Below are 21,623 nucleotides of genomic sequence, written 5' to 3'. Positions count from 1 at the left end.
CACATAGGGCCTTTAAGCGTAACCCAGCTCCCGAGGCATACAAAGCTTATAGGAAACTCAGAAACAGAACCAAGCAAAGCATGAGGAATGCCAAAATCAGACATGCCCGCTCTGTCGTATGCGGTATATCGAAACCTGCTGCACTGTGGAAAAAGCTGCGCAGTTTCGGTATAGGGAAGCGAAGATCTGACGCTGTTTATCAAGCGTCTGCAGAAGAATTAAATGATTTCTTCTCAACAGCTGTAAACTGCCACGCAGCGACAAATTACCAGCCCCAAGATATCAATGTCTCGAGAGACAAGTTTTTTCTAAAACATGTCACTACAGGCAAAGTACACAAGGCAATGATGAGAATCTCTTCCGAGGCAGTAGGAAATGATGGAGTGAGCATTGGCATGATTAAGAACATCGTAGACACTATTATTCCAGTTATCACAGACATCTTCAACCTGTCTCTTGTCAGTAGTACATATCCTACTGAGTGGAAGCAAAGTTTAATTCAACCTATACCCAAGACTGACAACCCTAAGTCGCCAGGTGACTGCAGGCCGATCAGCATACTACCTGCAATATCTAAAGCCCTAGAATACATCGTCCATGAACAGCTGACGGATTACCTCAAAACTCATAACACCCATGATAAATATCAGTCAGGCTTTCGAAAGCACCAAAATACAGCAACTTCATTAATCAAAGTAACTGATGACATTAAACATGCTATGCACAGACGTGAAGCTACCATCCTAACACTGCTTGACTTTAGCAAGGCTTTTGATACAGTTGACTTTGATATATTACTAATTAAAATGAAACAGCTGAATTTCTCAAACAGCGCAATACACTGGTTCGACAGCTACCTCAGAAACAGAAGTGAACAAGTCATTTGTGGGTCGGAGAAGTAATCATGGAAAAACACGCGCTCTGGAGTTCCCCAAGGCTCCGTCCTTGGTCCATTATTCTTCTCACTGTACATTAATGCTATTTCTTCAGTGATTCACTCCTGCAACTACCATCTATGTGCCGACGACATCCAACTGTACATAAGTGCAAGCCCCAAGAACATTGCTGATGCAGTAGCGAGTATGAATGCAGATCTTTGCTCTGTTTCTCAATGAGCACAGAACCTGGGTCTGAAACTAAACCCCAAGAAATCCCAGGTCATTCTTATATCTCATCCAAAGTTAATCAGCCGTTACTTTCGAGAAACAGTCCCTCAAATACTCCTCAATGGTACCTAACTACCATACCAAAAAACAGTAAAAGACCTTGGAATAATCTTGGATGAACACCTAAACTGGGAAGAACAAACAGTCACAGCTTGCCAGAAATCACTCTCCTCCCTACATGCAATCCAAAAATTTAGAATAACATTTCCAACCGATGTTAAGCAAAAATTAGTCCAAACACTACTCTTGCCTAATCTTTACTACTGTGATGTATTTCAACACGGCACAAATAGTGAATATTCGAGATGCCTCGAACTAGTGATGAATGCTTGAATTAGATACGTGTGCAATGTACGGTTGTATGATCATATCAGTCCTTCATACTCCCAGCTAGGTTGGATACGCCCACATAAGCACGCGATCCCCATGCGACATGCCTACTTCATCGATTTCTTAGCCACTGGTGCCCCCAATACTTATCTTCTTACATTATCACCTATCATCATTCCACAACCGCAATACCACATCGGATACATCTAGCATCTTGGCTGTACCCTTACATAACACAAAATCTTTCTCCGTGTCATTCTCCATCTCAGCCATACGACTATGGAACGCGCTCCCCTGTGATCTGCGCCTTATCCAGAATCACTCAACATTCAAGAGGGAACTCTAAACTTACATCTTAGGGACGGTATAGCCACCATTGTTGTGCCCCTCTCATCTCTTTCTTTCTCCTCTCCATCATAGCTTTGAATTTTACCATTCTATTTCTCTTCCTCTAACCTAGCTACCTCTTCTATATCTCTTTCACCCCAGTCTATCATCTTATGTCACTGCTTGATAAGAATAACTCATAAGCTGCAAGAACATAATGAGAAAATTCCCAACTAGCAACAGGACTGACATTCACAAAAAGAAAAATATGTTTACTTTTACATACATAGTCATTACTATTATTATTATTACTCTTGATTGTTATAATTATCATTGTACTACTGTTATAATCTCTATTTTTTCTTCTTTAACATCAATACTTTATAACACGTTATATGTCCTTAATGTTCTGTACAAACTGAAATTCGTTCAATTTGAGTATGCCTGGTTAGGTGTAAGAGAGGGCCTGAAGGCCCTAATCTTGCCAGGTAAAATAAATGCATAAATAAAGAAGTAACTGAACAACTGTTATACCATAGTGTATAGATTTTCTATTTTGTATAGACCTTTTATGAGATGTGATATACATGGGAGGGATTGTATAAATTTTGGAAGGGGTGGGTATTGTAACTAAATGCATGATTTACAAGAATAGATAAATCATGGCTAACACAAAACACACATCACACCTTTCAAACAACCCTCACAAACAAGTGTGCCTGATTTTACATTTGTCGTTTCAATAGGGTTGCTAGGATTTCCTTCGAGAACCTCAAAGAGTGAAAGTGAGACAAGTCGGTTCTGTAAGGGACGATTTAACACCAGGCCTCCTCCAGCATCTCACTCAAGTACCTGAGGGGTAAGGGTCCTAGGGAAGGGGTTTGGAAGGGTTTCCTGTCTTTGGGGCTATCTTCTTTCCTTCTTAAATCCTAGCATCCACATCTATTTTTTTCTTTTCTTACTTCTCATTGGAGGACCTGTCTATATTTTTCCCTCTTTTCATGTTCACAAATTTCTATCGCTGAAGTCCTTCCTTATTTCCATGTTTACTAGAGACCTAAATCTTATGTTTAGATAAAAAGGCTGAAAAATCAAGACTACACAACACATCCACATATACACAAATATACACTTCTACACAAACATTAAATTACAAAAGACAAAACCTGTCATGATGTGAGAACTGCCAGGTGTTGTGGGGGAAGATGTGTGTACATGTGGAGATATGCACCTATATATAGGAAGCTAAGACAGTTCTACATCGAATGTACATAAGAAGAGGTGCACGTAAACAAAGAACAGTGACAGTTCTAAATAGATATTAGAATAGGCACAATGAACTCAGGCGCAAAGAGAGACAAAGGCATATAAGTTTATGGAACGAAAATGCTACAGCAAACAACTATAAAGTATTAATGAGTAATGGATAAATAAGAAAGAGAAGTGAGCAAAGAAAGAAAACAAAAGTAGGAAAGGAATTAGTCACGATGATCATTGAGAAATGTCAATGTCATAAGTACTCTGATGAATTGAAGGATAGTAGGACATAAATAGTATATCTAGACATAGTATCTATTGAAAATATAGAAGTTGATAAGCAGAGGAGGACTCTAGGGAGTAAATTATATATTAAAGAATGAATGTGAAGTTTGAAATATATTTATATCTTTAACAGAAGATACTTTATTATGGTATACTTAGAAATGTATACTAGGATAGTGAACTGTGAGACCTACTCAGAAAGGATAAGGGGGGCCTACTCGGCATTCACTAAGTAGAAATGGTAGACATACCTATGTGGAGATAGGATGATCTATAGCCTAAAAAATAGGGATCTTTTGTAAGGAGCATACCTACCAGAATGGAAGGAGGAAGCGCTGTCATAAGGTCAACTCACAAGCAAGGAATAGGTGCTGATCCTAGGAGATGGAAACAGTGTCATGGCAAAAGTCACAAATCTTACAAGATTTGTAGGATATGTAGTGATTCGAGAATTTCTGTGTAAATTCTAGAACCACTCAGCCTTCTACCGTCTCAAACACACAATATTCTGGATATGAGTGTGGGATGTTAGAATCCTACCTACTGAGCGTCACATGTTTGTGTGTGCAGGTTTAAAATCACTCGTGGGAAGAAAGTAGATGCAGCGGACGAACAGCACCGACAAGTATTGTCGGGCAATCCATAGGTGTTTTAGTGAGGGTGTAAGGAAGAACCATGGAGTTTATATGCAGCTCTGTGCTTATTGTGTCATTGACTATTGTTATTAAAACAAGAACAGATGAAAAAGAACTCTCGAAAACTCTTAACATGAGCTTGCTATAGGCAAGTCTTATTTTCTGATTCATGTTAAGAAAAGTTATGGTATCTAAGCCAACTTTCTTTTAACTGTAATTCAATTTGTTTCTGACATTTGGCTGTACGAGAGACTTACAGGAAGTTACATATTTATGTGGAAAGTGAGAGTTTTATCGTGTATGGAGGGCAAATACATCATTAATTGACGAAAAGTAAAGTTTGTATGTCTACTTATTTCATAAGTAGAAAGACTCTAAAATTTCCTGTACCTGGCATTATTCGACAGAGAAGAAGTCAAGATAGTGTCCAGCAGCCAGCTAGCCAGTAAAGAAGAGTGGCTGCAAGTTCCAAGTAAGTCACCTATTAAAGAATTGGAAGGTGGTTTGGGGGAATAAACCGATGTAACCCAGATTCAAACTCACACTTTAAGTAGTTAGGACATTAGACATTCTAGAAGCAAAGTAATTTATGATTTCATTGTTTTTCCCCTTGAATTGAACTAATATAAAGCTCACAGGTTTTCAACTGAGTTAGCCCACTGAAAGGTCCAGTTCATCAAGGAATGTCTCTCATCCAAATGTTGCAGCTTTTCAAGAATTTTATTTTAGTGCAGTATAATGTTCTTCGCAGCTTTTGGCAGTTTTAGTGCTCCAGAACCTAAAATACATAAGCCTTTTTAAAATTTAAAGCTGTATTTGGAAATACCCCATGCACCTGGTGACACAACAATCCAGACTTTCAATAACAAACATATGATATTAGTATTATAAAGACCCAAAATGAGTAATTGATGAAACATCTGCCTGTTTTGTAGGCATGAGAAACCATCAAGAAAACCTCTTGTGCACATGGACATTGCCACTAACTGCCATATTTATAGCAGAAATCGAATTCATGTCTTAAAAATTTAATCATCACTAATTTTTTCTATTTAGTTGCTTCTTTAACAGAGTACTATATGCTCAATGTTGGTATTAACATGCTTCAGCCCTGTTACCAGCAGTATGGTGTGGTATACAAAAATCTTCATCATGGTCCTGATGTCAGCTGATAGTGTGTGCGGTGAATGGTGGTTTTGTGGAATGAATTAACACTACAGCCCTACCCTTTTACATTATGAAATAATTATTAACAAGGATGTTTAAACAAAACATTATTGTACACTAGGAATAAACAAATTGAGGTTGCGCTATTTTAAATGAAATTGCCTTGTATTCAGGATGATGGAGACCCTAATCTACATCTACTCACTCTGTGGTTTCCCTAAATTATTTCAGGCAAATACCAGGATAGTTCCTACCATGGATTGACTTACCTGTCCCATCCAAGTCAAATGAGACATGTAACTATGTGTACTCCTCTATGTATTAATAAGACTTTTGTTCTTAAATTGCAATACCATGAGATGTCCAGTATTCTTGTAAAAATGATAAACAGGTGAATAAAACTAGTACCATTACTGCTACTAAAATTGCATAAAAAACATGAAAATGATTTGCAAGTTACCTGTCAACCGATCTCCGAGTTTAACTATTGCTCTGCATCACATCTTAAGTCTCCATCATGGCTTAACAACTCATTGATTTTGAGAATGAGTACTTGCACCTGTTCAGGCTCTTATTGACAAGCAGAGAAGTTGCGGTGCAGTGGAGAGTGAGGGAAATGCATAGGCACCATGTGGTCATGACAACACGGGATAAGCGCCAACTGTGGAATAGGTGAGGGTCCTTTGTGACAGTGGTGCAATCTAATAGCAGCAGTGGTGAGTCAGAATAGTGTAACACTGACAATATCTTTGCATCTTGATTAACAGTGTGAGAAATATTATCAGTTAACATAAAAAGATGAGTTCACAAAATGGTTAGTGTATCATAAGACACAGAATACATACAGAAACTTAAATCTGCAAAGATATACACATCTTACCACACAAAAGTATACAGAAACAGAAAATGTGAAAGTCCTGTATATGACAAGAGGTTTTAAAACCTTAAAAGGAAGCTTTCTGAAGGGGTGGAAGAAGAGGAAGAAAAATCAAATGTGTGTGTGTACTGTTCAGATGGGACACAAAATTGCACTACTAGTCGCAAAATCCTTGCACTTTTTCACAAATGATGATTTAATAGAAGAATGCTTGGTAGTTGCAGCTAAATATTTACACTACTTCAGGGAGAACAGTTTTGTTTGGCGCCACTATCAAACGTAGCAACCTGATCACACAATGGTTGTGGCAGACAACATTCAGAGGTAGCTTGCAAAATCTATGTAAAGAGTTTATTGCACATTCTTAGTGCTCTATGAAAGAGTAGATATCACAGGCACACATCTGGATGTGAAATTGTTAGGAGTGTTGAAGGAAGTGTAGGAAATATACCTTTTCATAGAATTTATGATATGAATATAATAGAGGGAAACATTCCACGTGGGAAAAATATATCTAAAAACAAAGATGATGTGACTTACCATACGAAAGTGCTGGCAGGTCGATAGATACACACACAAACACATACATACACACAAAATTCAAGCTTTCGCAACCAACGGTTGCTTCGTCAGGAATGAGGGAAGGAGAGGGAATGATGAAAGGATGTGGGTTTTAAGGGAGAGGGTAAGGAGTCATTCCAATCCTGGGAGCGGAAAGACTTACCTTAGGGGGAAAAAAGGACAGGTATACACTCGCATACACACACATATCCATCCGCACATACACAGACACAAGCAGGGAAATGTCTGCTTGTGTCTGTGTATGTGCGGATGGATATTTGTCTGCTTGTGTCTGTATATGTGCGGATGGATATGTGTGTGTATGCGAGTGTATACCTGTCCTTTTTTCCCCCTAAGGTAAGTCTTTCCGCTCCCAGGATTGGAATGACTCCTTACCCTCTCCCTTAAAACCCACATCCTTTCATCTTTCCCTCTCCTTCCCTCATTCCTGACGAAGCAACCGTTGGTTGCGAAAGCTTGAATTTTGTGTGTATGTATGTGTTTGTGTGTGTATCTATCGACCTGCCAGCGCTTTCGTATGGTAAGTCACATCATCTTTGTTTTTAGATATATTTTCATAGAATTTATTAGTTTATGTGACTGCAAATGGAGCACATGTCATGTTGCAAAATAAATCAAGATTTGTAGTCCAACTGAATGGGAAAATGAAAAAGCTTCCAGTACCGAATTCACTCTCATCTGCAGCTTGAAATGACTGATCTCCTATACAACAGGGAACATGAAGACAGTCTAGATTTCTCTCAGCATTTCCCTCAAGATCAATTTCCTCATTTGCACAGATCTCCACATGGCTTGGTCGATAATGATATGACTACCATGAAGCTCTCATTCCGAAAGGAAGAATGTCAGGTAGGCAAACAAGCAGATTCAAGTCACTTGTTGGTAAGTATTGCTGGAACATACATGCAATAATAGGAATATGTTATGTATCACTGACATCTTGATTACTGCTTCCCAGCATTAATATTTTTGAATTACAGAAATGGCAACTAACATTTATCAACTCTGAACTCTCCCCCCTCCCCCCTCCCCCCCCCCCTTTCTGAATCCGCCCCTCTCCAAGTGTATCACCGACTGTCCTTTTGTGTTGGTGTACTGCAACTTCTCTTTACTTTCTGGGTGTATTTAATTCCCTTTTCAATGTTACTTTTCTTTTTATTTATTTTTCTCAAATTTTCATCCATTTGTTGTCATTACCCTCAGCAATTTGTCATTTCTAATGGGTATTAATTATAATCAACTTTCTGTAATTGCCATCACAGTTAGCCATTATTGCTGTATAATTTAAATATTCACTATCATTGTCTGTCAACTTCTTTCCTTCTCCTGGTCAGCACTGAAAGCAATATTTTCTTTCCTCCACCAGTTTAACTTTTCTCTGTGTTCTGTCTCTGTGTCCCCCTCCCCCAATGAAGGAACTATTTCAACATTCAAAAAGAAGGTTTTCCAATGTCTGGTTTTTAATTTGAGTGGCTGGCAGCTCTACTTCAGCTTTTCTGTAGTCCAGAAGCAGCTGCCTTTTTAACAAGTGTATGAAGACCTAAGGCTTTTTTACTTAAATGAGGGTTTACTTTAGATGGGGGCACAACACAAGCACACCAAAGAAGTAACTCATAACTCGGACTGTAACATTTTTAGGCAAGATAAACATTCTTAAACCACAGACTTATGGCTATAAACTAGAATTCAACCTAACAGAAATTTAATTTACCCTTTACCAACCCTAATACACACATTACAATTAAACTTTTAACAGAATTTATACATTCTTTTGCAACAACAAAGAGTTGTTTGTTTTTTCCTCCCAGTAAATTGCACTTTCAGGAGTTGTTGCTCCAGTTTATATATGCTGGAAAGAAATTAAATAGCCACACTGAAACGGGATAAATACACTGAAGAGGCAAAGAAACTGGTACACCAGTCTAATATCTTGTAGGGCCCCCACGAGCATGCAGAAATGCTGGAACATAGTGTGACATGGACTTGACTGATGTTTGAAGTAGTGATGGAGGAAATTGACACCATGAATCCTGCAGGGCTGCCCATAAATCCGTAAGAGCTTGAGGGGGTGGAGATTTCTTCTGAACAGCACATTGCAAGGTGTGCCAAATATGCTTAATAATGTTCATGTCTGGAGAGTTTGGTGGCCAGTGGAAGTGTTTAAACTTAGAAGAGTGTTGCTGGAGCCACTCTGTAGCAGTTCTGGACATGAGGGATGTTGCATGGTCCTGCTGGAATTGCGCAAGTATGTCAGAATGCACAATGGACATGAATGGATGTGGGTGATCAGACAGAATGGTTACATATGTGTCACCTGTCAGAGTCATATAAAGACGTATCAGGGGTTCCAAATCACTGCAACTGCACATTCCCACACCGTTACAGAGCCTCCACCAGTTTGAACAGTCCCCTGTTGACATGCAGTGTCCATGGATCCATGAGGTTGTCTCCATTCCTGTACTCGTCCATCTGCTCGAAACAATTTGAAATGGGACTCGTCCGACCAGGCAACACGTTACCAGTCATCAGCAGGCCAGCATCAGTGTTGACAGACCCAGGCGAGGCATAAAGCTTTGTGTTGTGTTGTGCAGTCATCAAGGATGCACGAGTGGGCTGTCAGCTCCAAAAGCCCATTGTTGAATGGGTTGCACGGTGACACTTGCTGATGACTCAGCATTGAAATCTGCAGCATTTTGTGGAAGGGTTGCATTTCTATCATGTTGAATGATTTTCTTCTTCAGTCTTCGTTGGTCCTGTTCTTGCAGGATTTTTTTCTGGCCGCAGCGATGTCAGAGATTTGATGTTTTACCAGATTCCTGATATTCATGGTATACTTGTAACTGGTTCAGATGTTTGTTGTCTATAAGGCATTGCCGACTGCAGCACTTTATCTGCCTGTTTACATTTTCTGTATTTGAGTGTACCAGTTTCTTTGGAGCTTCAGTGTAGTTTCTAATAGTGTCAAGTTATCCCACAGCTGCAGCAAAACATGGTGCAAGTGATTGCTCTTCATCATCACCACCACCATCACCACAATTGTTATCACCACATACTTCAGTTTTTTCATTCACCACAGCACAAAATAGCTTTGCTACATCTATCTGGGATGTGCACTAAATTGTTATCAGTAAAACCCAAAAAATTTTTGCTGTAAAAATAATGAAATTTAGAGCAATAAAGGTATTAACCAGCAGAAAATGCTGAACGATTGTTCCTATACCCCAGAGTGCTGTTCATAACCTCTGCTGCTGAGAAGCAAACATAATTTATATTTCATCAGTGAATTACTCATTTTAAGTGAAAAGGTAAGTGGACATCAGTGTGAAAAAAATTAGACAGTCATGTAAATGGTCAGCATATTTTTATATTTTTCATTGAAAAATTGCTCTAGAATTGTAAAACTGATTCATACCATGTCATAGTGAGATATTGCAATTACGATCCATGGAACAGTTTTCTCATATGTAATAAGCACCATCTCTATACAGTTTTGACATAACAGTTCAGTTTGTATACAGGCCCTAATCTTCTTAAAACTATTAAAATGCATTAGTAGCCGATTTCCATAGGTTTTGAGTACTTCTAATTAAAACTTATGATTTCAGATACACAGAAATTGCTAACAATGTACAAATGGAAGATACAATTTCATTTGTTTACTTCTCTGAAGTTAATGCAGCTGCAGTAAAGAAATCTATCATTATGCACTGTGTGGAATGGCAGAAGAAACTGACAGAATTGTTGTGCCGTACAACAAATGATATGATTTTAGATTTCTACAAGTATATAGAGGATTATTCGAGAAAGTTAGTATCCACATTATTCATCTACCTATAATAGACTCCTGTTTCATTTCGTTATTTATATTTCGTTACTGAGAATGTTATTGATTATGTGGACTTCATCTCAGATATGTATCAGCTGCACACCTTTTACTCCGATATTGTGTATTTGAACTTTATTCTATGTTTTGTAGTTGCAAAGTGACTGTTCGTAAGCCCTACAGAGTCATTAAAAGGGTTAAAAGATGATAAACACAAATGGACTATCAAAACAGGTGATTCTGATTTGATAATGACCTGTGATGACCTTTATAGTGTTGGTGTCACAATATTGATGTTGTGTCGATGGTAAAACTTGGTGACCAGCTGTGGATTAAGTAATTTGAGTTGTGTTTATAATGTATAGATGCAGTGTAGATAAGGAGCTGATTGTTATGAGTGTAAATGAGAGGAAAGAGGGGGGAGGGGACATTTAGGTGTGGATAGTGTGGCAGGATTTGATATTCTTTTGGAGGGCACACAGAGCAGTAAGATGGTGTCAGCTGTTTGGGGTATGATGGAAGTGAGATTAGACAAAGGTTTATTTGTGAGAGGAAATCTACTCAAATATTCAGTCACCATATTTATAGAATTTGAAAATTCTGTGTACAGATTGGCAACTTGCTTTAAATATTCAGAAATTTAAATTTGTTCAGTTCAAAAACTTATTAAGTTTGAAGGGCCTGTGTTAACTGAGAAACTTAGGAACTCAACCAAACATTCTGATTATTGCTCCTGTAGGAATACAAGAGACAAGGTTAGATAGACTAATTATAGTGCACACATAGGTGTTTAAGTAGTCAGTCTTCTTGCTAACTGTATGCAAATAGGAGGGGAGGGAAACAAAGTAAGTGGTACAAGAGGAATGCAATGCACTTCAAAGAAGTTTGCAGACTGTGGATGTAAATATACATGTGGAGTACACTTATAGAACACAGTATACCTTGAAACTTAGTCAGTAGAGCACTTGCTAAGATCTCCAGTTTGAGTACGGTCCAACACAAAGTTCTAACCTCCCAGAAATTTCTTATCTCCACACACTCTACTGCAGAGCGAAAATTCTGGAAAGTGTGTCTGGCTTTGATTGCTGTAACTGGAGCTTGTTTATGTCCATTTTGATTTCAGTGTTCCTTGAAGAATGTATTCTTGAAGAGCATTCTTTCATCAGATTCATAGTTCCTACCTATGTGTCTTGCTCTTGGCAAGTGCCCACTTTGACATTAGAATTAACTTAATACTAGTCTGAAGTGGGTATGTTTTTGTTTTCATGGCTTACCTGAAGGCTTTCACAAAAGACTTTTTTGTCTCTTCTAGGTAACTTGATGTTAGTGCAAGAAGTTGTAGCATTTGCACTTTATACTCCTGTGACAAGTTTGAGACTAATCGAGCTATTTTATATCTTCTAATTCTGAAACATGGTTCATAAAATTCTTGTTTATAAGCACTCCAACTGCACATGAGTTTCCTTCACTTTCAATGCATAAATAAAACAAATTTCTAGATTTAACAGAGTGCAGTGTTCATCTTTAAAGCATTCTTCCCTTAAGCCAACAACACTCCAGCGAATGCTCATCAAGTTCTCTCTGATTTACTGTATCTTTCAGCATGTAGCAGTAATCAACAGTTATGGGTACAGGTATACTGTGTTTGCTGTTTATGAAATGTATTTCTGTTTCTGAGACATCAAAGCTACTTTCAGAGATCTAAATGTGAGCTATACTTGAATATTTGACTGTAACATCACTTAGTACACATTTCTACAGTACTTACAGGTAATGAAACTTAACTGCTACATCTGTTTCACTGTTTACAATAAAACTGTTGGTTGAATAAGTAAGGGATGCCTGCTTTTGAGTATCTGATGCCAAGATGGTATGGGTCAGTAATTATTAAGCTGCTGTCCTGAATTATGTTCTCAGCTGTTTCATGCACTTTTATTTATTAATACTTAATCAGCTCTTATCTTGGTTAATTTCATACTGTTAATTTCCACAGCCTCACAAAATTTTAGACACTCTTTGATTTATTTTCCACTACTGTTGCAGTTTTCATCACAGTCCTTTGTTGAATTGTATACTACAGAAATGGAGGTACAAATCACACTGATTTTCTTACAGTATCTTAAAATACTGGTACGTGTATTTAGGCATACAGTCCTTTGTTGAATGGTATACTACAGAAATGGAGGTACAAATCACACTGATTTCCTTACAGTATCTTAAAATACTGGTACATGTATTTAGGCATACCGATACATATTCTGGGATTCTTTATGAAGATCTGTTCTTCATTTCAAAAAAATTGAATGATTTGTACCTCTGTTTTTACAGCATATCACTTTATAATATCCTGAGGCAGAAAATAAATGAGGATAACAGTCTAAGATGAAAATGTCCTTTATGTAACACCTATTCAGCAGATGTAAAGACCTATTTTCTACATGAGCCATACTTTAAAAGTATCATAAATAAATTATATGCTTATGTTATTATCCTGGTCTTCAATTTTTATTTAATATATTGTCATTAGTGATATTAAATCATTTCAATGCCCTCTCCATACAGATTAATGCATGAACCACAAGACTTAGATGAGCTTGATAATGCAATGAGGCTGCATGCACGTCTTACTGAAGAAGTACAAAGCAAAGAGAAAGAATTTCCTGTTATTAACACAAGATTTCAAATCCTGGGTAAGTGTGATTATATGCCATCAGATTTTTGTAATGTGAGTCAAATGTTGTCTATTAAATGACCTACTTGAATGTAGGAACGTGACAATCAAGTTGTTAACATAGCAGTAAATAATTATTTCCAACAGCTGATATTATATGAGTTGAATGTTGAACTTTCCTTAACATAGACCAGCAGAATTAAAGCTATGTGTTGTGTCTGAAACTGTCAATCAGTGAGAGAATTTGCTGCAAGTCTCAGTCCAGCACATAATCTTTCAGGAAGTTTCACAATAGTGAAAAGACTGATACAGAATGAAAGATTCATTGTGAAACCAATTTCTTTTCCCTTCTTTTTTTCTTTCTTTTCTTAGAAACTTAAAAACAGATGTCACTGTGCACGTTATCTTACTTAACTTTCTCAAATTAATATAGGGGTCAAACCATCCAGTTTTAAGTGACAGAATTCCCACATACTGCCTTTTCCCCTTGTTATTGACTAACCCATTCAAAAATTCAGTTCACAGCCTTTGCTGGTTTACTTGACCCCAGCATTCTGACAGCAACATACGGTAACTTTGAAAATTGCCGAATCTATAAAGAAACATAAGTACTGATACACTTATGCCTTTACTGTTCCTTCCAAATTACTTGAGATAAATATAATTCTTGCTACATCAATCAAGTTCATTATAAAATTCTCTCCTTAAGTGCAGCAAAGAAGTCAACTACAAAGTACCTCCCTCCAGCTGAAAAAGATTTTATACATGTGACACCCACACATGACATTTCCGTGCGAAATGACATTTACTGTGTTTCAAAAGTTTTACTTTTTCTATTCCGCCCTTGATTTATCATTCCAGTTTGCCATCTTATATTATTGACCTGCAGAGTGAAGTGTGTGTTTTCCTCATGTCACTTCCTTGTAATCTTATGTGCCTCAATGTGGCCTCCAAAATTACATTCTACTGCTTTGACAGCATTTTGGAATCTAGTCTTCACATCTGAAAGTCTATCAATAATGCCCTATAATAATACTATTTGTCTTTTGATATAGCTATTCATAGCATTATTAGTGCTTTCAGAATGTTGATCTAGGTCTCCCATTTTATTCCACAACATTGACAAAGACTGTGTGACTACCATCAAGTAGATTCTTTTGCTCGTATCACCCCAGCTGATTTCGGACACCCACAATTTCTAGCAACATGAATCGGAACCACCTTCACTGGCTTACAGTTTCATTGTGTCAGTAGTGGCTAAATGATCAATAGAAGAACAATTTCACCAGCTTTCCACACTTGCATTTTGCGGTCTTCTCCATCTCATGTATGCTGAGTGTTGTATGTGTGTCAATATTGTTGTTGACTGTTACCAGTGACTGCTGTGTCTGCTGTTTGCTGTAACCACTCAGTCACTGACTGCTGCTCGTAACTGAAGTTCTGTTTGTTTGTGATGCTATATTGCTGTCAGCTACAGGCTGCTGTCAGCTATGTCTTTCCATAGTTTGCTCATATAGCACACATGACCTGCACTTCTGACAATATATGCACACTGCTATTGCTGAAATAGTACCCATTCTGCCACTTCCTACTCTTTGGGTTTGCCTGAGCATGAAGCAGACCTTGACCTGACCCCCAGTTATGATGTACTACTCATCAGTTGATTATGTGGCTGGAAAATATATTGTTATGTACAAAGTTTCATTCCTTTTTTTTATATTAGGATAGTTGACTGGTCTGTTAATTACACTGATCTAATCCATGTGATTTACATGTTGGGGGAATGTATGCAAACAGACACCATACACTGAAATTTGACAAGTATTTGATAATGTCTTTGTAAGGTGTCAGACTGCTTTTGCTGCTCATTGAAATCATATCTTGGATTGAGTCCTGCATTTTTTTGTGTATAGAAAATTTTAGCATTGATTCTTAATTTATTTTATTAATCTGTGTAAAAACACAGCTACAGTTTGCTTTGTTGCTATTAATGAAACATGAATAAAAGTTATTATTTACACTGAGAATTAATTTGTGGTTGCTGCTTAGTTTTCCCATTACATCAGTTGTTTTCTGCCAACAGTAATAATTCTTTTTTATTTTCAAATATGTGCATAACATTTTTTTTATTTTTTTTACTAAATTGATCAAGTGCTATTTTAGTAGCACACTACCTTGTTATTGTTTGGGAAATTATAGCGTGAATTCTGTTTTTCTAATGTGTAGATTGTCCTATACATATGAAGAGAAACATGAAGGAATATTCTGCATCCATAAACTGATGAATGCACTTTTTTCCCCACAGAACGCCATGAAGCTGATATCCCTTTAGAAATGAACAATGGTATTAAATTTCTACCAAGTGCATGGGAGCAGTATTGTGAGCTGTTGTATGGTGAAGCTACAGATTTAGTGGAGAGAAATAAGGTACTTAACAACTGCAATAAGTTGTCTTATACAAATACCAAATAAAAACCAAAAATCTCATTCACAGCTGAAAGAAATGTTAAATTTTGATATGTCATACTTTTGACACTTGAAAGGAGGTGATATTTTGGAAAAGGAACAAGATCCACAGGTTTAATAGTAACACTGTTGTGTTTTAATTTAACTAAGTTATGTATTTTTTTCTGTCATTAACATGATTTATCTGTTAATCTGAAAGTGGGAGAACTCTGCCCATATATTCCTAGAGACATGATTGTACATGTGCACCATAAGTAAAGCAGTCACCAATCCAAACATTGTTTTGTAGATCTGTAATATTAAAGTGTGAGTTCATGTATAATCTTGGATGAATGGCCTTCAAAAGCAAGTACACAAATAGCACTGGACATGCCTCATGGTAATTTCATATACCGTAAGTGCCACTGTGACTATTGGAAGATGGTGTCATTTTGCACAATAGATCATCATTTTATTCTGCACCAAATCTGATGATTAAGGAACTTTAGTTTAAAATAGTGACATATCAACTGATTGTAAATGTAGAGGAAAAAAGAGCTCTAACCACAAGAGTGAAGTAGCTTTCAGTACAGAATAAATTAACCATGAATTAAATCTGCTTTGTCTAAACAAACGTCTTATCCTAAAGCAGAGATGTTGCGTTACAGACAGGCACAACAAAAAGACTTCTAAACAAATAAGCTTTTAATAAAAAGGTCTTCTGAATTAGACAACATACACATACATACATTTACACAATTGCAACTCATACACACATGACCACTGTCTCTGGCTGTTGAGGCTGAACTGTGAGCAACAGATTACCTCTCATCATGCCTTGAAATGAGGAATGGCATACCCACTGTCCTGCCCATCCCTCCCACAGTGGTATTCCACTATCCCCCGAACTTGCGCAGTATCCTTGTCCATCCCGACTCAACCTCTACTCCCAAATGCCTCATGGCTCATATCCCTGTAATAGATATAAGATTTGTCCCATTCATTCTCCCACCACCAGCTACTCCCATCTGATCATAAGCATCACTTATCCCATCAAAGGCAGGGCTACCTGTGAAACTTGTCATATTATATACAAGCTAAGCTGTAACCACTGTGCTGCGTTCTATGTGGACATGACAACCAATAAGCTGCCTGTCCACATGAATGGCCATTGAAAAGCTTTGTCCAAGAAACAGGTGGACCCCCCAAATGCCGAGCATGCTGCCCAATACAGCATTCTTCATTTCAGTGACTGCTTCACAGCTTGTGCTATCGGAATTCTTCCTGCCAACACCAGCTTTTCTAAACTGCGCAGGAGGGAACCCTCCGTGCAGTATATCTTATGTTCCCGTAACCCTCTTGGCCTCAGCCTTTTTTAGTCACTGTTCTTCCCTCACCTACCCCCTTCCCTGTTCTCAATTCAGCACTACATAGCCTTCTGTTCCTCCAACACACCCACAGTCATTTTACTCCTCTCATTTTGCATTTTCGTTGCCCCACCCCACCCTTCGTGCAACCTCCAGACTGCACCTAGCTGCCTTACCCTCTCCCCACCTCCTCCCTCGATGCTCCCACAAACATCACTTTGCCATATCCCACTCCTACCCTGCTATCCCTCCCCATCCCTGACCCATCCTCCTATTTACTCCCATCACCCAGATTGCTTTTTCCATCATGCTCGCAGTCTGTCCTCGCCAGCCAGAGAAGTGGTCGTATGTATGAGTTGTGTGTGTGTGTGTGTGTGTGTGTGTGTGTGTGTGTGTGTTGTCTAGTTCAGAAGAAGACCTTTTAGATCTTTTTGTTGTGCCTGTCTGTAACTCAACATCTCCACTGTATGGCGAGTAGCAATCTATCCCCTTGATAATGTTGTCATTATTCCATCCTGAATTTTCCATTGTTTGATTTCAAACATCTTATCCCCATGCCTGTAGGTCAAAATGACAAGGGATACTTCTGAACTCAAAACATGCTTACTTGAGCTTCTTGGCCAGTTTATATATGCATTTACTCCAATTTAACTGTTACCCAGCTTACAAGAGGAATTTTATACACATTATTTCATTGGCATATGTCCATTAATTACTACTTGTGATGTTACCAAGTCAATTTAATTAAGTTGAAATTGCATAATATGAGTCTTTCTGAGATTAAGACTTAATTTTTTTACTGAGAATCTGTTGCAGTCTTGTTGATAATATAAAAGAAAGAAAAAAATACTTTATTGAAATGTAACTTTGTAATGTTTAATTGTATTTTCAGGAGAGATTTCGTTCTAATCTTCTGGATACTGCACAGACTTTCCAGAAAAATGCAACTCAACTTCTTGATACTTTTTTGACAACTGGACCATTTACATCAGCTTGTAATGCAAAAGGTACCAACTAAAAAATAATAAATAATTATATACATTTTGGAATTTTCTTTTGCCTGGCATTTGAAACTGATTTACAGAAATTTATTATTGAAATTTTCTTGATTTCATAGTTTATAGCTTGCTACACTTTATGCTTTACCCTACCATTGTTTCTTTATTTAGATGCTCTTGCTTTACTCCGTACCATAAGAGAAGGTTTAGAAAATCTTCGTGCAACTGAAACACAATTAAAAACTGACCTGGGAATGTTTAAAATTTCACTATTGGACACACCAGAACTGGCAACACTGGAAAAGGCAAGTTATATCAAGTTATGTATAGTATTCAGTCTTAGAAAATGGAAAACACACACATGCGCGGGTGCACACACACACATACAAACACACACACAACTTATTTATGTGTAAGGAAAACACATGGAGGCAACATTTTTGTGTTTTTACAGTTCCGGAGTGTATCTTCTTAATTTGCAGGAATTAGCAGCAATAGAGGTTGTTTGGGAATTGACAAACCAATGGGATGAAGCATGGGAGTCTTACAAATCAGGTTCATTTTGGACTATTGAAGCAGAAGAGATGGAAAATACGGTAACTACTTGATATTTTAATTACTATAATATCATATTGTTTGTGAAACTATTTTCTCATGTTGTTTTATTTATTTAGAAGATTTGCCTGTTTGTTCATAATTTGCTATCCATTACAAAATTACATTACATTATGTATATCATTTCACTTGAAAGATTATTTTCAGAGATTTATACACATAAAACATCACAGCTATTTCCCACTATTTTGTGTATGGGTACAGCTGCGACTAAATTGTCATGTGTGTGTTTGAATACAGCTGCTTTGTTGTTTTATTCATATATGCATGTAATAGTCCAAAGTCCTAAATGATTGTAGGACTCTCAGTAAAATGATAGCCAGTGTATTATTTTGTGGATAAAAAAAATCTAGTCACAAGAGATATCAATTACTTGTTGGATTAATCTGAATCATGATGGCTTTAGAACAATTTTAATTGATTAACGCTAGGGGTCTTCAGACTACATATTATGTGAACTGTTGGCCGAGATATTGACATTAAACAACAGCTGTGCCAGAGCTATAGAATTCAAGCCCTTCATGCGAGTCGATTCTCCAATGTTTTAGCTTTGTCATCTGAGCTTTTTAGCAGGCACTGTTTAGGGACACTGTATTTGCTCCATAGTTATTAAGTGCTTCAAAGTTATTGTAATGCTTCATATGATGAACACAAACTAAATCCATAATTTTAAATTACAATGAGAGGAATTAGTATTTAAAATTTTTAAGTACTGTGACAGATACCATATGACTTGGTGTAGTTCAAATATTGTAGGACTGGCCAACTGTATTAATGGATAAGTAGATCCATATGAGTTTATGAAGCTGATATGTAGAAGTTTGGTGCTTTGCATCACATTGGTGATGAACATTCTACTGAATTTAGTCTGAGTGCTTAAGATAAACTACTGTCAATATAGTGATTATGTGACTTATCAAGCATAATAACTTATAATATTCTCCTTGGGTTTAGTGCCAGCTGAAAAACATTTGAAAATACAGTCAATAGGTCTGTCTTTCTAGAGATTTTCCAGTTACTCCCTTACTCAGTGAAATATTTTTGTCCACTATAAGACATAATCTAGGGAAAAATACAAGAACTACACACTATCCACAGGTCTAATGTTTATCCTCTACTACAGTACTTGGCCACCTTAGTACACGTTATTTAAACAGAATAATAGACCTTACTAACTATCCTTGGTCAAGCCATAGATTGCCCTAAGATCCTTAAAACTTCAGCCAAACATAAGCTTATTAAGAAAGAGCTCGCCATTAGCAATCTATACACAAAACAACAACTATGAGGGCAATTCAGAAAGTAACAGGAAACCATCATTATTAAATGTAATTAAAATGTCAGGCATTTGAAACTCCCAGGAAGTGAAAATGCATGCTTTGAGAAAGTTACAGCATATATCAACAGATGCCATGACAAGCTGAATAGGAAAGGCAGTAGAAACAAAATGGCCATGTTCCTAGCTGTGTGCACATAGAAGAAGAGCAAGCAGTAATATGATTTTCAATGTTGAGGGGTGGATGTTGTAAAGTTATGGAGATAGCTGCATTCATGACAGAAGAACGTACTAGTGGGTAGATGCCTTTCAAAGTGGATGTACATCAGTTACAGCATGGCTGTTGTTGGATGTTCTGAAACCATGATTCATGAGAACCAGTGTATTTCTATAGAACCTCTAGCCAGGGAACTGAATATCATTGTCGGACCCGCTCTTGCCATTATTAGTGAAGTTTTCAAGTACCATTTATTGTGTGCACAATGGGTGCCTGGATGCTTATTGGTGAATACAAGATGATGGGTGTTCAGGCTCCCACATCATTTCTGGTGTGATATAACACTTATGGACATGACTTTCTGACATTTATTGTCACAGGAGATGAAACCTGAGTGCACCACTGTGAACCAGAAAGCAAAGGACACTCGCCAGTTGTAGATCATCACACTTGGACCTATTGTTATATTTATGTGAGCTCTGTACAAGTTTTAGGTATAGGTAATAGGAAAGTGTCTTTTGTATAGGGAAGAAACCTAATGACCAGCAAGCTTCTCTGGCCAAGAAGAACTCAAATCTCAGACCTCTGCTGGAAAGGTCCTTTCCACCCTCTTATGGGATATGTGTGGGTCGATTTTGGAACACTGTCAGCAAAGAGGTGAACAGTGCCTGTTACATCGCCATGTTGGAGAATGAGCTAAAGCCAACAGTACAAAGCCGTCACAGAGGACTTCTGTCTAGAGGCACCCCTCCTTCACGATAACATATGCCCCCAAACTGCCACTACAACTCTTGCTGTCATTCGGAGATTGAGATTTCACATCTGACTTACCAGAATCTCCTGAAGATGGCACTTTCTGGATGATGACACCTGGCTGAATAGTTGAAAAATATTCAAATTTTACTACCTGGGACTCAAAATCACACAAGTTGTTGCTATGTGCAAAAACATAGCTCCATGGACAATCAGGTTAAGTGTTAGTGGTCACCAGTAATGACAGAGGTGCTTCTTCCCTAGCTTGATTGTTATTTGTTCTACTGAGTATCTTCCTCCCTACTCTTAATACAATGGAAAAACCATGGAATAATTGCCAGGTAAAGGTGTATTTCAGTAACTGCTGAAGAAAGTTATGATAGACATCATGCATTAGTTTCTGTATCACAAGAACTCACTGCCAACTATTGATCCCAATTTTGTAAACTATTGCCATTAAAAGACTTCATCATCATCATCCATTAACCATCTGCTGTTGCCTGAGTGTGGTACAAGGGCCTTTTCCATCTTTATATGTGCAGGTGTACTCCTTCCCTCTCAACTTGATGGCACTCGACGATTCTTCCTTTCAAACTGTGTTACTTAAATGATCCACCATTTTCTCTGCTGGTCATTAGGTTTCTTCCCTATACAAAAGACACTTTCCTATTACCTATACCTAAAACTTGTACAGAGCTCACATAAATATAACAATAGGTCCAAGTGTGATGATCTACAACTGGCAGCACATACATAAGCTGATCACTTTTGACACTGTAAATGATTATCTTGTCAAGTTATCCTAATTCACAGCATCACTCTCACTCTTTGT

At 37.6% G+C, this 21,623-nt stretch overlaps 1 protein-coding gene across 1 annotated transcript in view; it reads left to right on the top strand.

Moving 5' to 3' along the window:
• The window catches only part of LOC126417162 (dynein axonemal heavy chain 2), a 959,377-nt gene that overhangs the window by 219,883 nt on the left and 717,871 nt on the right, over nucleotides 1–21,623 (top strand). Inside the window, 6 exon segments of the mRNA XM_050085060.1 lie at nucleotides 10,232–10,432; nucleotides 13,012–13,139; nucleotides 15,426–15,547; nucleotides 17,825–17,939; nucleotides 18,102–18,235; nucleotides 18,413–18,526. Of these exon segments, the coding sequence (XP_049941017.1) occupies nucleotides 10,232–10,432; nucleotides 13,012–13,139; nucleotides 15,426–15,547; nucleotides 17,825–17,939; nucleotides 18,102–18,235; nucleotides 18,413–18,526 (814 nt within the window).

Source organism: Schistocerca serialis, chromosome 8, assembly GCF_023864345.2.
Source record: "Schistocerca serialis cubense isolate TAMUIC-IGC-003099 chromosome 8, iqSchSeri2.2, whole genome shotgun sequence".
NCBI classification, from domain to species: Eukaryota; Metazoa; Arthropoda; class Insecta; order Orthoptera; family Acrididae; genus Schistocerca; species Schistocerca serialis.
This window is presented reverse-complemented; position numbering and strand designations above follow the sequence as displayed.